This window comes from Platalea leucorodia, assembly GCF_965183815.1.
Source record: "Platalea leucorodia genome assembly, chromosome: 18".
NCBI classification, from domain to species: Eukaryota; Metazoa; Chordata; class Aves; order Pelecaniformes; family Threskiornithidae; genus Platalea; species Platalea leucorodia.
The window spans coordinates 2261634-2277092 of record NC_138840.1 but is presented as its reverse complement, the minus strand read 5'-3'; the positions used below and the strand labels follow the sequence as shown (position 1 = coordinate 2277092).

General features: G+C 56.2%; 1 protein-coding gene across 1 annotated transcript; it reads left to right on the top strand.

The window, feature by feature from the left end:
* The first annotated feature begins 6351 nt into the window (after positions 1-6351).
* On the top strand, positions 6352-14973 carry THEMIS2 (thymocyte selection associated family member 2). Its single transcript, XM_082329336.1, has 5 exons — positions 6352-6503; positions 11320-11460; positions 11560-11760; positions 12115-13245; positions 13933-14973. The coding sequence occupies exons 1-5, from the start codon at positions 6410-6412 to the stop codon at positions 14025-14027; spliced, it is 1662 nt and encodes a 553-aa protein (XP_082185462.1). The 5' UTR covers positions 6352-6409; the 3' UTR covers positions 14028-14973.
* Positions 14974-15459: the final 486 nt, after the last annotated feature.

Sequence of the window (15459 nt, the reverse complement as noted above, 5' to 3'; positions counted from 1 at the left end):
TAACCGTGGTGCCTGCAGTGTAGGGGTGAGAGCGATCCCTAAGCTTTGCTGAATTCAGTAATATTTAGGCTATAGATTAGTGTTTCTTCTCAATCCAGCAATATTCTTTCAGCAGCTGAAGCAGTTACATTTTCATTATCATGTGTCAGCAGAAGGCTGAATCTTCACAATTCATGTGCAAGCTGCTGATCTGCCATAAGTAGATCTTCTCCCCAGGGCCTTTTAGGGGAGCAGGAATAGCTTCCAGCGCAGAACAGGTGAGTGTGCCAGCTGAAGTGTGCGCTCGTGCAGTTACACCAAGTGCTTCGAAACACTCAGTGGCATGGGGAAAGACCACAGTAGAGGCTTGGACTGGAAGACATGGCTTAGGACAAGCCAAAGAACTGGGGCTATTACTGGGCTCAGAGGTCAGATGCTGTTTAAGAGGTTTTCTTCAAAAACAGTCTAATACTGTCAGGTAATTTGCAGGTTTTTTGATCTCAAAACTCTGTCTTAATCTGGCAATGGTAGATAAAGGGGGGAAAAGTTTCTGCTTTCACTTCTGCTCAACACCAGGAACAGCTCCTCATTCATACGGGCTACATGGTGTCTCTGGGACCTACCTGCTTCGTGGGGGACAGGAATGCTAGTGCAGGATTGTGGTGAGTTCAGGATAGACAACCATGTGTTTTGGGTCACAGTCTTCTAAATTAGCCTTCCCTGAAGGTCCCGTAACCAGTAAAGTAGTAAGAGGTACCTCACATACTGGCATCATGTTAGTGCCTGAGACTAACCATGATGCTTCCCTTGCCTCTCTCGGAGGTCCTGCGTCCTCCACAAAAGCAGTAGCTTTCCAGCAGCATTGATGGTTGCTTTGGTGTTGTCTTTTGCTTCTTATGAATTTCCCGGAACTGATGTCCTCTTCAGAGAAGCTTTAAAGGAGAAGCAGCTAAAGAGCCCGAATCTTTGCTGTCCACCCTCTTGTACGTATCTGTCTGTCGTGTCACATGTTCTGGCATACATCTGTGAAAGGTTTCAGTCACACTTGCAGAATGGTAGAGGAAGAGAAAGTCTTTAAATACTGGATGTGCTCCAAGTACTGCTCTGGTCATCCTGACACATCTTGCCACGGCCCAAGTTGTTCACGGTCATCCTGCAAAGACACCCAGATGGGTAGCTGCCTACGTGCATGCTGGCCTTTTGAGGAACTGTCCAGTAATACTGGACTAACCTAGCAACGCCGGTCACGGCTGGTCACGACCTTTTCTGATTCATATCTTGCCCGTGATGGGTCGTTTCCTGCCCCCGCCTGCTCCTACATACGCCAGGGAGGCCTTCCCTTGCTCGCGCCTGGAGGAAGTGGAAGCAGCGTTTCTCCTGGTGGGTAAGCAATGGTGTGTTTATGCCCTTATCACCCCAGGGGAAGTCCTTTCTGAAAGTAAGCCCAACCAGTTTTCTCCAGTGTCTTACAAAAACAGTACTACAAAATTGAAGAGCTAGCAGGATCTCGTTCTCTATTAACCTCTCCCATATAGGCTTACCAGAGTGCTCGGTTACTTTGGTAAGAATTTCAGGGTTCAGTGAAGATGAGGAAAATCCTGGAAATGGGCTGTTCAGGCAGTGGTTCCACTGCCTGCTTCAACTTGGATACCTCAAGTACCTCTGATAGTTCTTGCTTGCTGACAGGTCAGAGAAGGGTTGTGCTCCACTGCAGGGAGCATTACAAACCTTCGAGGTGAGGATGGTTCAGGCCGAGAGACCGGTTTTGCTTGGACGCAGCTGGTGTGATCCCCTCGTTGTCCGAAAAGCGGGTTCCTTGCCCGGTGTGCAGTAGGCCAATGATCACACGCTCAGAAGAGACGCTGGTTGTTTATTTTGGGTTTGCACAAGCCGGGGTGCTCTGTGGTTTCCCACAAATCAAGCACGCCATCATACAAAACTACAGCACACTTATCAGGTTACATGATTAGTATAAACCTGCCTAAATTTACACTTATTGGTTAATAACATTTCATACACTATTGGTTTACTGTATTTAAATTAGCCTCACTTGCTATGTAAATCAGCACGCATGCTCCTTTCAGTTGGGGGGGGGGCAAGTCTTTTTGGTCCTGAATCAAGTCGGCGGTCACGATCTCCCCTCGCCGCATTTCCCTCTCACCCAGTTTCTGCAGTTTTATCAAACTTCACGCTTCTCTGGCCGCCCGTCCAGTCTTTGGTGCCAAGATGTTACCTTTTATCAGTCTGTTAGCTCTTCTTCAAGGTTAGAGCTGTTAGTTTTCCACAGTTCGTTACTTATACAAACACTTTCATATCTTTTAGCTCCCTCCCAAATTCCTTTCCCAAGGCACACGTGGATTCTCCAAATTCTCCAATTTTCCAATTAGTAGTTCTACTAATTGGAAAATTGCTGTTTCTGCAGGACATCACCCTGTTTCATGTCTTCTGTGTCTGTCTGGGGCCCTGCTGGTGAGATCACAGTTCCTGCTTCTGTTTGAGCAACTCTGACCTCCTGCATGTTGTAACTTCAGGCCCCCAGCTGCGGCCAAACGGCAGCAAAGTTTAGGACTTTGACAAGCAGTGAGGATGACTTTGGACTGCCTGAAATCTGTGGAAACTCCAGTTGTCTGATGCCCTGCAAGGAAATTTCTTTAGGCAATTTTTATGTTGAGTTTGGACACCGGAAGAGCAGGTAGACAACTTTGCTCCCTGTAGCCGCTCATGATCAGTGCGATGTTTCATCCCCGTGACCTGAAGTTGGCCCGTTCAAGGCTTATTCCTGACCTCTCCGTGGGAGCTTTTCTCTGTCCTACAGCACTCATACCTAGTTCAGCATTTGAATTTCTGCAAACCATTTCCAACGGATTTTTCACCTGTATTTGTCCATGATATTAACAATGGGTGTGTTCTGCTCTGCTCGGGCAAATGCACAACTGGACGGAAAAAGAAGCAGTTGCGTTGTTTCCTGCTCACTGCGAGAGGTGGAAAGTGGCAATTTCCTCTGATGCAAGTCCCCTGCTCCTACTACTGTCCATCCTTATCACCCTTGTCACAGCCTCGCCAGGGTAAGAAACAAAACCGCTCGTGGGTCCTGGCTCGCCCACCGCCCTGTGCTGTGCTCCGTGGTGGTACATGATGGCTTGAAGTAGGAGGAGAGGGTGCATTTGCAGGGAGGTACCATCTCGGTTGGGTCCTGTATCAGACACTGACCTTGGAGACCATAAGGACGTGTCTCGTGTAGTTAGAGATGATGCTGGGTTAGCCTTAGCACCGGGCTGGGTAGTGAACGGCAGGGAAGCGCTTGTGAGCTTCGACAGGCAGGCATGGACGGTATCATCAAGGTGCTGTGCGTGACCCTGCAGGGCCGCCAGGGCTCTCTGCTATTGGCGTTCCCTCTTTCTTGGCCTTTCTGCTGCACAGCTCCTCTGGCCTTGGCAGTGCGCTGGGTCCCGCTTCCTGGGATGAGCCGTTTTATCACTTGCTGCTCCGATTTCTTCTGCTGCCCGTGCTGCGGAGTTGGAGCATCTCTGTATGCTGCCCTGCTGTCACAGCGGACCCCGCTGAGGGGGGCACCCGCTGGGCAGGACCACATCTGAATTTGAACTCGGAGAGGTGGAGATGGTGCTCATAAAGAGGACCCTCAGTCCGTGTGTCCCAGCCTAAGCCATCCTGATGTCAGGACGTGGATGGCTGATGTGGAAATGTCTGCTATGGGAAAACAATGGTCTTTTCTCAGCCCCTGCGGAGCACCTGCTGGCTGTGGGAAAGCGAGGGCCCTTTGTGAAAGGGGATGGGCTGGTTGGGATTAGCGTGTGAAATAAAGCAGCGGTTCTTAGGGCCGCGCTGTGGCTGGCCTGTCCCTCCCCTCGCAGGCAGGCGGGCACCGGCCTGGGGGCGAGCAGGAGGAAGTGAAAATGTTCCACTCATTTACTCAGCTCAGCGCCTTGGCTGTGTTTGGGATGATGGAGCCCTGATGGGTTTGCTGCCTTTTCCTCCAGCAGCTGCTCTCTTGTTCCCAGAGGCGTCCCAGGCCTCCCGTGTCTGCTACGCATCCTTGTGGGTAGCTGCAAAGCAACAACCTTCATCCCTCCCCTGATGAAATTGGGCTGAAGGCTAAGCTACCAGGAGAGGATGTTGGCCCCAACGCAGAGCTGCTCAGCCCCTTGGCCCGTAGTGAGCTGTCTTGAACATGTCTCTGCCTCTCCTCGCTCCCCTTTCCTTGCAGCTCTTCCCCGTCCCTGAAGACATGGTGCTTCCTTGGCTCTGACTTGCTGCGACCAAAGCCCTGGCTCTTTGCTGCTGGAGCTCAGCAGCCTGGACCTGCTCCTAGAAGCCTCTTTCAGGCAAGAGCTAGTGGGCTTTTGAGCTGACCATGATTGCTGTCCATGGCCACGTTCATTCTATCTGTGTCCAGGGTTTGGTCACCTCCATGACCCCTTTTATTTTTCCAGACTTCCCATGGAGGTTTGGCTCTTCCACCCACTTTATCTTCGTTCCTCTAGTCCCACATGGGCTTGTGTGCCACTGCCCAGCTGTAAACCTTGCAGTGTCCCATCAGCGTGGCCTCAGCATCTGTACGCCTTCTGCAGCGATGCTGAGCCTGCTTGGGACAGCCTGTCCGGCTGGGGACCGGCGCCAGCATCCTGCAGGCTCTCCAAAGGGGGCTGATACATGGCAGTTCCCGGACCTTTTCCTCTATCTCCTCAATCATGCTCTTTGCTCTTAAATGTGCAACATCACACCTGTGCTCTTGCTGTGAACAGGGCAAACCGCGTGCTGGACTAAGACCAGATCATGGCTCACAGATCAGGGGACGCTATCCCTGCTGCCTGCCTGCACCGGGAAGAGTGGACCCAGTGTTGAACCCTGAGTTCAAGAAGAGGGATGTGGGAGAGGGACAACCAAAGGGTGACCAAGATGGTCATGGGGCTGGGCACACAACCTGCGAGGAGTGTTTATGGGAGCTGGGCTGGTTTTGTCTGGTGAAGAGGAGGAGAAGGCCGATCTAATAGCAGCCCGCAGCTACTTGAAGGGCAGTTTTACTACCAGTGGAGCCAAATTCTTCCCAGCAATGGCAGAGAAGATAGCGAGGGCCAACGGCCACATGTACAGCTTCAGAGATGCAGGCTGGGCATTAGGAAAATGTCTTTTCTGGGAGCATGGTGCAGCCCTTTGACAGATCACCAGAGGGGTGGAAGGCCTCCATCCTTGTAGTTTGTCAAGACCTTGACACATCCGACTTGCTCTGGTGTCAAGGATAGTCCAGCTCCGAGTGCCAGTTTGGCCTGAAGTCCTCTAGACGCCCCTGCTGCTATGACACGGTGTGTGGCATGCTGGAATTGCCTCGCGCAGGGGGAATCCGGATATTCCAGCATGCTCTGTCCCTCGGATTGCTTCGTCCCGTACTAATAATAGGAAACGCAAATTCCCGTTAAGTGCAGCAGACTTCTGCAGCTGGAGTCAAAGCAGAGACCTCTTTTTCTGCATCATCTGCTTAAAAATACTTTTTTCCAAGTTTCGTTTCTACATGAAGTCCCATCCTGCTCCTGTTCCTAGCCTGCAGCTTCAGTTTGATTCATAGAGCAAGTTGAAGGAAAATCCTTACAAAGATGAAGCTCGTTGGGAGCAGCAGCTCTCAGAACTGCCTTTTCCACCTTGGCAGCCTGTGGGGCTGGCAGCCATGGGGACCGTGCTTGGCTGCTTTGGTGAAGGACAGGGCTCGTCTCTGCAGGAGAGCGAGACAGGTGCTGCTGCCTGTCTTGGAGGCATGGGAATTTGGCTCTGCCTTTCCCACGGCTGATGGTGCCGCAGTGACACGCAGTCCAGACCCGCTGACTCCCCTCTCCTCCGCACGCTGAACACAGCCAGGGTATGATGCATGGGATGTTTGTGCCAGGGCAAGCGTGGTCTGAAAGCCCAGAGGTGAGCAGGACGGAGACGCCTGTGTGTGTGTAAGGGGCGAGGGCTGTCTGGGCACAGCCCGTTGCATTCTCTGCCATGGTACGCCCAGATCTGCCCGCTGCTCCGTGGCACCATGGCTCTGTCTGGCCCCAGCCACAGAGGGGCCGGGCAGGCTGGTACATGGGAGACATGCGATGGGGACAGGCTGGAGCACCGGTGCAGCCAGGACAGCACCAGGGCAGAGCCTGGGGCCCGCGCCTTCAGTCACCCTCAGCACTGGCAGCACCGCCAGGGCCAGGGCTGGGGGGCACCAAGTGGTGACGGGTGATGGGGGCCAGGAAGAGGATTGTCCCAGCAGTGCATCAGTCAGTCTGTGCAGGCCAGTAGCGTGGGTCTATGGCCAGAGAGGGAACTTGCCACTGCTAGAAGCAGAAGTGAAAGGCAGGCAGAAGTGAAAGCAGAGCCCAGAGCCACTTCCCATGCAGTTCCCCTCTCTGCAGAGTGCCCTGGAGCACCCGGCAGCACAGCCATGGAGCCTCTCTCCTTCCAGGAATACATCTGCTCCCTAGACCCCGCCACCCTGCCCCGCATCCTCAGGATTTGCTCCGGTGTCTACTTCCAAGGTGAGTGCTGGGTGCCCGCTGCCTCCAAAGGGTGCCCCGAGGCTGTGCCACCTCCCCCTGCCATGCCACAGCAGCCCAGGCTCCCCCCTCCTGCCCTGAAGATGGCTGGTCCCCTGCCACCGGGGTGCCCATGGGAGAGGCACGGGTCCTGGTGCCACCACCAGACACTGGTGCCTAAGGCACAGCTTCTCACAAAAAACCTGTTCTACACCCAGTGCCCACCCAGCTGAGTGCCGCGGTGCATTCAGTCATGCTCCTAGGAAAGCGGTGGGGCACCAAAAACCATCCAAGCTGGTCCTCCATTTCATGCACCGCTCTTATCCCAGGCAGTGAATGAGCTGCTGGCGGTGGATGTGGTAGGGATGGACCCACATGCTCAGTGGCTGGAGGAAGGTGGGATGGCATTGCCCCTGGCCTCGGGGCGAGGAGTCCAGCATGGGGGCAGAGAGGAGCCTGGGCTGAGCGCTCTGCTTCCTCCTGGGCCATGTCCCTGGAGGCATCTTAGGTCAAGGAGAAGCCTTGACCAACATGGCTTCCTCAGCTGGTGGCAATGTTGGTGGTGAAATGGAGCCAGAAATTAGCAAATGCTTTTGCTGGATTGCTGGAGCTCCCAGAAATTCTGGGAATGCACAGCAGGATCTTGGCAACACCAATGTGGTAATTAGCATCAAGACTTGTAGGATTTGTGGCATTTGTTAGGTTACACTGACTTTTAAAGAGCACGAGAAGTCGTTGGGATGGTCTCACTCTGCTTCTCTATAGCTCAGCTGGGGCGGATGTTTAGCTTTCCCAAAGACTTCTGGTGCTCTTGATGACATGCTAACGTTGCTAAATGACCAAAAATGCCGCTGTTCCAACAGCAGCAGTCAATTTGTTTAGCTGTTGCTGCTAGTCGTGGTGGGGTAGCTGGTGCCTTCTGCTTCACATAGCAGGGGGTTTGTCGTGAGTTCATCCCAGGGAGGGGAGAAGTTTGGGGCTGCACAGAAGGTTTGGTAGCAGCTCAATGAATGCAGAGATTTAAGGGCAGAAGGGGGCATTGCTTGTGTTGGAGGGTGTCATGATGTGGTGTAGCCGGAGGAGCTCCTGCTCCAGGAAAGGCTCCGGCTTCAGGAAAGGCACATCTACCCCTGTCCCTTTGCACGTGATCAAGCACTGAATCTTTCCTGCTGCATTTCTCATCCGAGTTACATCGGTTCAGCCTCCAGCCATTCCCGTTGTGCTCTTCTGCACTGCACAGCTACCAGCACTGGAAGCTTTCCAGGACACAGGCTGTACAAGCTTCCAGGTATTCCTGATTCCTTAGAAATAAGCATCAGCCCAACAAAGACCCCTCAGCCAACCTCCCGGTTGCATGTTCGCTTGGCTGCTGGTGAACGGTGCTGGACCTCGCAGACAGGTCAGGGTGCACTGGGGATCAGTCAGTGTTGCACCCTGCAGATGTGCCATCCTGCACTGATGATATTTCTTGAACACTTTTGGATTTCCTGCCTTTACTAAAGATTGTACTGCTTCTGGCTTTTTGTTAGCAAAAATTTGGGTGGGTCCCTAAGATGGTAAACAAAACTGCTGCTGGTCTCGGCTCCTTCTCAGGCCCCTCTCCCAGCCACACGCCCCTCGCCTCCTCTGCGTTCTTGATCCTGCTTTACGTTGCAAAACCGCTCTGGCTTGGTGCTGCGGTGGAGCTGAAGAGTGCTTTGGGGTCCTGTGCAGGGCATCCACAGCCACATGCGTCTGTGTGTCTTGCTGCCAGCCCCGGGGGCCAACCATTCCACGTGTGCATGGAGTTAACCGGGTCTCTGCACCCAGGGTGTGAGGCATCTCTGCGCTCTGGGCACTGCAGCCCAGCTGTGGGTTTCCTCCCGTTTCAGACTGTTCCCTCGATGCTGTCATAGTGTGACAGGGCGTGGGAGAGCTGCAGAAGGGGAACGGGGGCTTGCACAACACACAATTCTTTCTGAAACTTCCTGTCTTTCATCCACCTCTTCCTGTGGTTTATTTTTTCATACTTATTTCTACTTCGAGGTTCCCCCCACTCCTGGGGACACAGGCGAGTGGTGGTCAGTGGTGTGGCGGTACCTGCAGCAGCATCTGTCCCCCCGCGCTCGGGCACCGATACCCAGCATGGGGACACCAGCCCACCTCTGGCGGTGTGTCCAACCTTGGCTCCATCTGTCCTGCCCAGACCCACCAGGGTGCTGTGTGTACTGGGGCCCTAAACCAATATGTTCCCACTGTGGCCAAAGGCACCAGCTTGCCCCACACACTGGGTGAATCTCTGCCAGCCCCATCTCCGCCCACTGCTGAGCCCGCTGGCCAGCTCTGCCCTTCCCTGAATAGCTGAATGGCCCCCTTCTGCAGTCCCAGGGGTCGGGGGTCACCTTGGCCTCACCACAGGCACTGGGGCTCCCTCAGGGGCATCCATGCGCCCATGAGTGCTGGGACGCCCGGGCTTGGCTCACGTCCCAGAAAGGACAAATCCTGCAGCCAGGGCCAGGCCATGGGTCAGTCCCCTCCCCACTGCCTCAGGGACCTCATCACAGCTGGCCAAGCAGAAGGGCCCTCACTATGTAACTGGTATTTGTTAATGGCACATAGCATGACTACCTGTGATGGGAATCACTAAATCACCAACGTTAGCAGGAACCCCTAGAGATCATCCAGGTCAACCCCCAGCTCAAGCAAGGTCAGCAGGAGCTGGTTACTCAGGACTTTGTCCAGCTGGATTTTAAATATCTCCAATGATGGAGACTCCACAACCTCTCTGGACAACCTGTTCCAGTGTTTGAGCACCATTATAGTAAAAAAATGCTTCCTTACATTCACAAGTAGTTTCATTGTGTTCCAGTTTGTGCTCATGGCCTCTGGTCCTGGCACTGGGCAATACTGAGAAGACCCCGGCTTTGCATCCTCCCTTCAGGTACTTGTATACATTGATGAGATCCCCCCTGAGCCTTGTCTTCTCCAGGCTGAACAGTCCCAGGTCTCTCAGCCTTTCCTCAAAGGAGAGGTGCTCCAGTCCCTTCATCATCTCTGTGGCCCTTTGTTGGACTCTCTCCAGTATGTCCATGTCTCTTGTACTGGGGAGCCCAGCACTGGACACAACAGTCCAGGGGTGCCCTCACCAGTGCTGAGCAGAGGGGAAGGATCACCTCCCTCAGCCTGCTGGCCCTGCTTTGCCTAGTGCAGCCCAGGACAGCATTCGCCGCCTTTGCAGCAAGGGCACATTGCTGCCTCGTCTTCAATCTGGTGTCCACCAGGATCCCCAGGTCCTTTCTACCAAGCTGCTTTCCAGCCGGGTGGCCCCCGGCGTGGGCTGGTGCGTGGGGTTGTTCCCTCCCAGGGGTGGGACTTTGCCCTTCTTCTTGTTGAACTGCATGAGGTTCCCGTCGGCCCAGTCTTCCAGCCTGCCAAGGTCCCTCTGGATGGCAGCACGACCCTCTGGCCTGTCAGCAGCCCTTCCCAGTGTGGTGTCATCTGCTGAGGGTGCACTCTGCCCCATCATCCAGATCATTAATGAAGTTAAACAGGATTGGACCCAGTATTAATCCCCAGGGCACACCGCCTCCAACTAGACTTGGTGCCACTGATCACCACCCTCTGGGTCCAGCCATTCAGCCAGGTTTCAGTCCACCTCATTGTCTGTTCGTCCAGCCCATTCTTCATCAGCTTCTCTATGAGCATGTGATGGGAGATAGTGCCAAAAAGCCGTACTGAAGTCAAGGTAAACAATAGCCACTGCTGTCCCCTCGTCCACCAAGCCAGTCACCTCATTGTAGAAGGTGATCAGGTTGGATAAGCGTGATTTCCCCACACTTACTAATCCCAATCACCTTTTCGTCCTTCATGTGTCTGGTGATAGTTTCCAGAATTACCTGCTCCAACACCTTCCCAGGGTTTGAGGGGAGCGTGACTGGCCCCTAGGTCTCTTCTTGCCTGTCTTGAAGATAGGAGTGACATTTGCCTTTTTCCCTAGTCTTCAGGAACCTCTCTCGATTGCCCATGACCTCTCAAAGACAATAGTGGCCTCACAAAGTCAGCACTCATGGGTGCTCCTGGCAGGCCCCACTGATGTCTGTCTGTCTGTCTGTTCGGTGCTCCCTTACCTGGACCTCCTCCACCGAGGGTAGGTCTTCCTTGCTCCAGAATTTCCCCCTGGTCCCAGGGGGATTCCTGAAGGCTGGTCATACCTGTAAAGACCAAGGTCAAGAAGTCATTGAGCACATCAGCTGTGTCCTCTGTCACCACGTCCCCTGCCCCATTCAGCAGCAGACCCACGTTTTCCTCAGTCTTCCTTTTGCTGTTGATGTACTTGCAGAAGCCTGCCTCATTGCCCTTCACATCCCTTGGCAGATTCAGCTCTGGGTGGGCTTTGGCTTTCCGAACCCTATCCCTGCACAGGGACTCTGTCTCTGTGCTCCTCCTGAGCCACCTGCCCCTGCTGCCACCGCTCGTGAACCTCCTTCTTATGTCTGAGTTCAGTCAGGAGCTCCCAAGTGTTGGACAGGAGCACCAACCACCTGCAGGTATTGCAGTAAAGAAAGCAGTAAAGGACACCTTACAGAGGGTGGTGAGGCACTGGCACAGGTTGCCCAGAGAAGCTGTGGATGTCCCATCATTGGAAGTGTTCAAGGTCAGGCTGGACGGGGCTTTGAGCAACCTGATCCAGTGAAAGATGTTCCTGCAGGGGACATGGCCATAGCAGAGGGTTTGGATCAGATGATCTGTGAAGGTCCTTTCCAACCCAAACCATTCTGTGATTCTATGAAATGCTGGTAGAGGCATTTTCTTTGAGGAAATCTCCCTTCTCACCCTGCAGGATCTGTGTACGAGATCTCAGGCAACGAATGCTGCTTGTCCACGGGTGACCTGCTGAAAGTCATGGCCGTGGCACTGGAGAAGGTCATTTGTGAGGACACGGAGACAGGGCAGACAACGGAGCTGCCACCAACATTTAAGGGTGAGCAGGGCTGCCCTGTCCCAGCCCGAACCCAACGGGTGCTCTCCTCCCGGGGGAGACCTTTGCAGCCCCCGTGGGCTCAGCCTCATTGTCCCACAGGTCTTTTCAAGCCTGCCTCAGCCCCGGGACCATACTCGACACCGCGGCGACCGTTCCTCGAGGGTGGCAAGCAGCGGGGCCTGACGCTGCACCAGGCGGTAGGGCGGTGGGCCGGGCGGCCACGGCCCATGCTGTGCCCCACCATCAGCCCCTGTGCCCTGCTGCTGCACCCTGTCTATGAGGTGCACGCCACCATGCACTGTGAGTCCGGATGGGGCAGGCGGGGTGCTGGGGAGTCAGGGTGCTGAGGGATTCAGGGCAGGGATGCTGTGGCGTCAGGGCAGGGATGCTGTGGGGTCAGGGCAAGGTGCTGCGGGGTCAGGGCAGGGGGCTGCGGGTCGGGGTTGGGTTGTGAGGCTGTGGAGTTAGGGCAGGGATGCTGTGGGGTTGGGATGGGTGTGCTGCAGGGTCGGGGGCCTACATTGGTTCGGTGCTGGGACCCCGATGCACACAGGGTGTGTGGCTGCAGGTGGGGGGGATGTGAGGTGGGGGTCCTCTCCCATGTGGGGCTGGGGAGAGGCTGAGCATGGGGTCAGGGCAGCTCTGCCCCTGCAGTGCGTCGGGACATGGTAAAGATCCCCTCCACGCTGGAAGTGGACGTGGAGGATGTCACGGAGGAGGCGCAGCACGTCCAATTCGCCCGACCACTGCTGCTGAGCGAGGTGCTGGGGATGGAGGAGGCGCTGCCGACCCGGGCTGAGATCCTCGAGGGTCCGGCCGGCCCCGCCATCTTCGAGAACACCTGGGCGCCACGGCTGCAGCGGGGGCAGTGGCTGCAGCTCCATGGCCGCTCCCACGCCTGGCGAGTCCTGGCCTCGGCCCCCAGCAGCGGCCGCCATTTCCTCCTCTCCAGCGCCTACCAGGGCCGGTTCCGCCGGCGGCCCCGGCAGTTCACAGGGGTGCAGGAGCTGGCGGCTGGCCTGCGGCCCAGACAGCAGCTGCGCGTGGTGGTGACGCAGGACTGCGAGGGCCGGGGGAACGACGTGCCCCCGCTCGGCGTGGGCGACCGGCTGGAGGTCCGGGGGCTGCAGGGGAATGGCCCCGGCACCTGGCTGCTCTGCCACCGCCATGGGGAGGAGGAGGAGGAGGAAGGCGAGGAGCTGCTGCTGCCACTGGACCTGGGGGGTGGCTTTGTGGAGGAGGCGTGTGACAGCAAGAAGTACAGGCTGGCGGAGCTGCTGGAGCAGCAGCCGCTGCCCTGCGAGGTCCGGGTGGTGGCCCCTGACCCGGAGCTGGAGCGGGATGCCCTGGGCGCCCTGCCCGCCCTGCGGCTGGAGACCCGTCTGGACCAGCCCTTCCTGGTGGGCAGCTTCTGCGAGGAGCCGGAGGAGGGCTTCGAGATCCCGCCGCGGTGGCTGGACTTCTCCATCCTGCTGAGCGAGGAGCCCGTCCACCCCCTGGCCCCCTGCACCCGCCGCTCCCGGGTGGAGGAGCTGACTGAGGCCTTCTACTACCGGCTGCTGGCCCAGCTGCCCGGCGGCCTGGCTCCACCGCCCCCGCGGCCCCCCAAGCCAGCGCAGGCAGGGACGGCCCCCAGGGGAAGGTCCCCCTCGTCCCCCAGACCCCCAGTCCACGGCCCCCCGATGACGAGCCCCTGCCTGGCTCCTCCACTGCCGCCGCTGCCAGCCCTGCCCCAGCCGAGCACCCCCAGCCAGCACAGCCATCCGGGACCCCCCAGGGGTGCAGGTGAGGCCCCCGGCGCCTCCCGGGCCCTGGCCCCTCCGCGGGGCTCAGCCCGGAGACGCGCTGCCCTGGTGGGAGAACAGGGCCCCCCAGCAGCGTCAGCGGGTCCTGCTTAACTGGGGAGTGCTGCTGGCCACCACCTCCCCGGGGCTGTCCTCATGGGGACCTGGGGCACGGATGCTCAGCTGGGGACGCCTGCGCTGCAGCCAGCCAGGCCCCCGTGGGGGCTGCACCTCCCCATCCCCTTGTCCCACAGGTGGGGGGGACCCATGAGGAATTGCCCCATCCCCATGTCCCACATGCAGGGGAGACACATGGGGGGGGTCACCCCCCCCCGCCTTGTCCCACACGGGGACCATGGCATGAGGGGAAGCAAGGCTTGATCTCAAGGGCAATGGCATGGTGAACACCGTCAGGCCCTTGGCCTCCATCTGCCATCGAATGGGACACCTTCCCACCTCCCCCCAGATCACAGGGGACCCATGGCCCCAGAGGCTGGTGTCTGTGGTGGCAGAGCAGCTGCCGCCTTCTCCCTTGGCCCTTCTCCCCCCACACCCTCGGTCCCCGCTGTGACCAGGCGCAGCTCAGACCGGGGAGGTGGGGAGAGCAGGTCGGGGCGTCCCCCGTGGGGTTTCTGCCGCGGCCCCTCGCAGTGCATGTCTGCAGGCTGTGCTCTCTCTTCCCTTCCAGGCACGGAGAGCGACAGCTCTGAACACGATTACGAAACTGTTGATGACAACATGAAAAAGACAATTCGCAAAATGCAGGCAATTTTTCCTTTCTAGTCCTCTAGTTTCTGGAAGCCACCCAGCCTCCAAATCCTCTGACATTCATTACTTTCAGAGGCTCAATACAGCCCTAGGGATCCACAGCGCAACCTCCACCTGCCTCGATCCTGCAGAAAGGTGCCCACTTTCCTTGAAGGCAAGCAGCCCGTACGCTGTCGGGACAAACCCAGGCACAGAGTAAATCCCCTTGTTGTGCCATGGGCTGTGTCCTCAGCTGTCACCCGTGGGACTCTCCGACAGCACCAGACCAGCGTACAGCTGGGCAGCCACCGAGATGCCACTGAGATGCCAGCCCAGGCCCTGCGACACGGAGCTCACTCCACTCTGCTGTGTTGCCACAGTGTCTGGGCTGGGATTACAGATGCTTCCAGATGGAGATGCTTTGGGGCCAGCATGTCCAGACACCGTTCAGCACGTGGGGTGGGATGGGGTTAGGAGGAGACATGACAAGGTACTTCACACAGTGCAAGCCGTGCCCCAGCGGGGGCTCAAACCACTGTGACACATTTGTACAACTGCATGTTAGAAACCCACTTCCATAAGGCAGATGCTGCATTTTTCTCAAGTACAGCCAAACTCGCTTCTCACTCTAGCCTAATTTCTCACCAAGGTTGAAGAAATATTATAAAAGCATTGTGGCTTTAGGTTTTGCTGGCTGTCTCATCCGTTTTTAACTGCACTTGCAACTGGAAGCACTGTCTGTCCTAGACCTCCATGGTCCCCTCCTGCTTGCGAGTGTGCTCGTCGCACTCTTGCAGGTTCTTGGCGCCTGCAAAGAAGACTCCTGCTGCACTCTTGGCGTTGGATGCAAAAAAAAATGACCTGAAAACCAAATAAGGACCAAAATTCAACTCTTCTTTTCCTGGAAGTTTGGCAAAGCCCTGGGCAAGTGGCAGAGACACAGAGCTCATAGTCCTGATGTGCATTAAGGGAAAAGAGCTGATGAGGGGAGAGCTTTACACTGAAAGCAAGCAGGCATTTCACTCCTGCATCACGCACTGCACTGCTTTCAAATCAGAGCTGGAAAATAAATTTTAAATTTAATTTAAGATCAAACTGTTTTTTTTTTCCCTCTCACGGTGAAGAGTAGCTTTGGGGTCAGTTTTTCGGTTCATGTCATTCCTCACACAGCACCTAGGGCAGCGTCCCAAAACTGCAAAGACGATCTCATTCCTTCAAGTCCTATCTTGGGTTTGGGCTGGTTTCCTTCTCAGCCTCTGGCTCTGCCCTGGGATTTACACTCAGTATTGGCACTCTCCCCTCCAATCACCATTGTGGGCGAGGCACTGTCTGTTGCTGTTGAGGTCCTTTCACCAAATACTCATCCATGGAGGGAGAACCCAGCTCTCACCTGCAAACAGGCTCTAGCCATTCATTGACAGCACCTAAATCATAGCATCAGAGAACCACGGGGTGGTTTGGGTTGGAA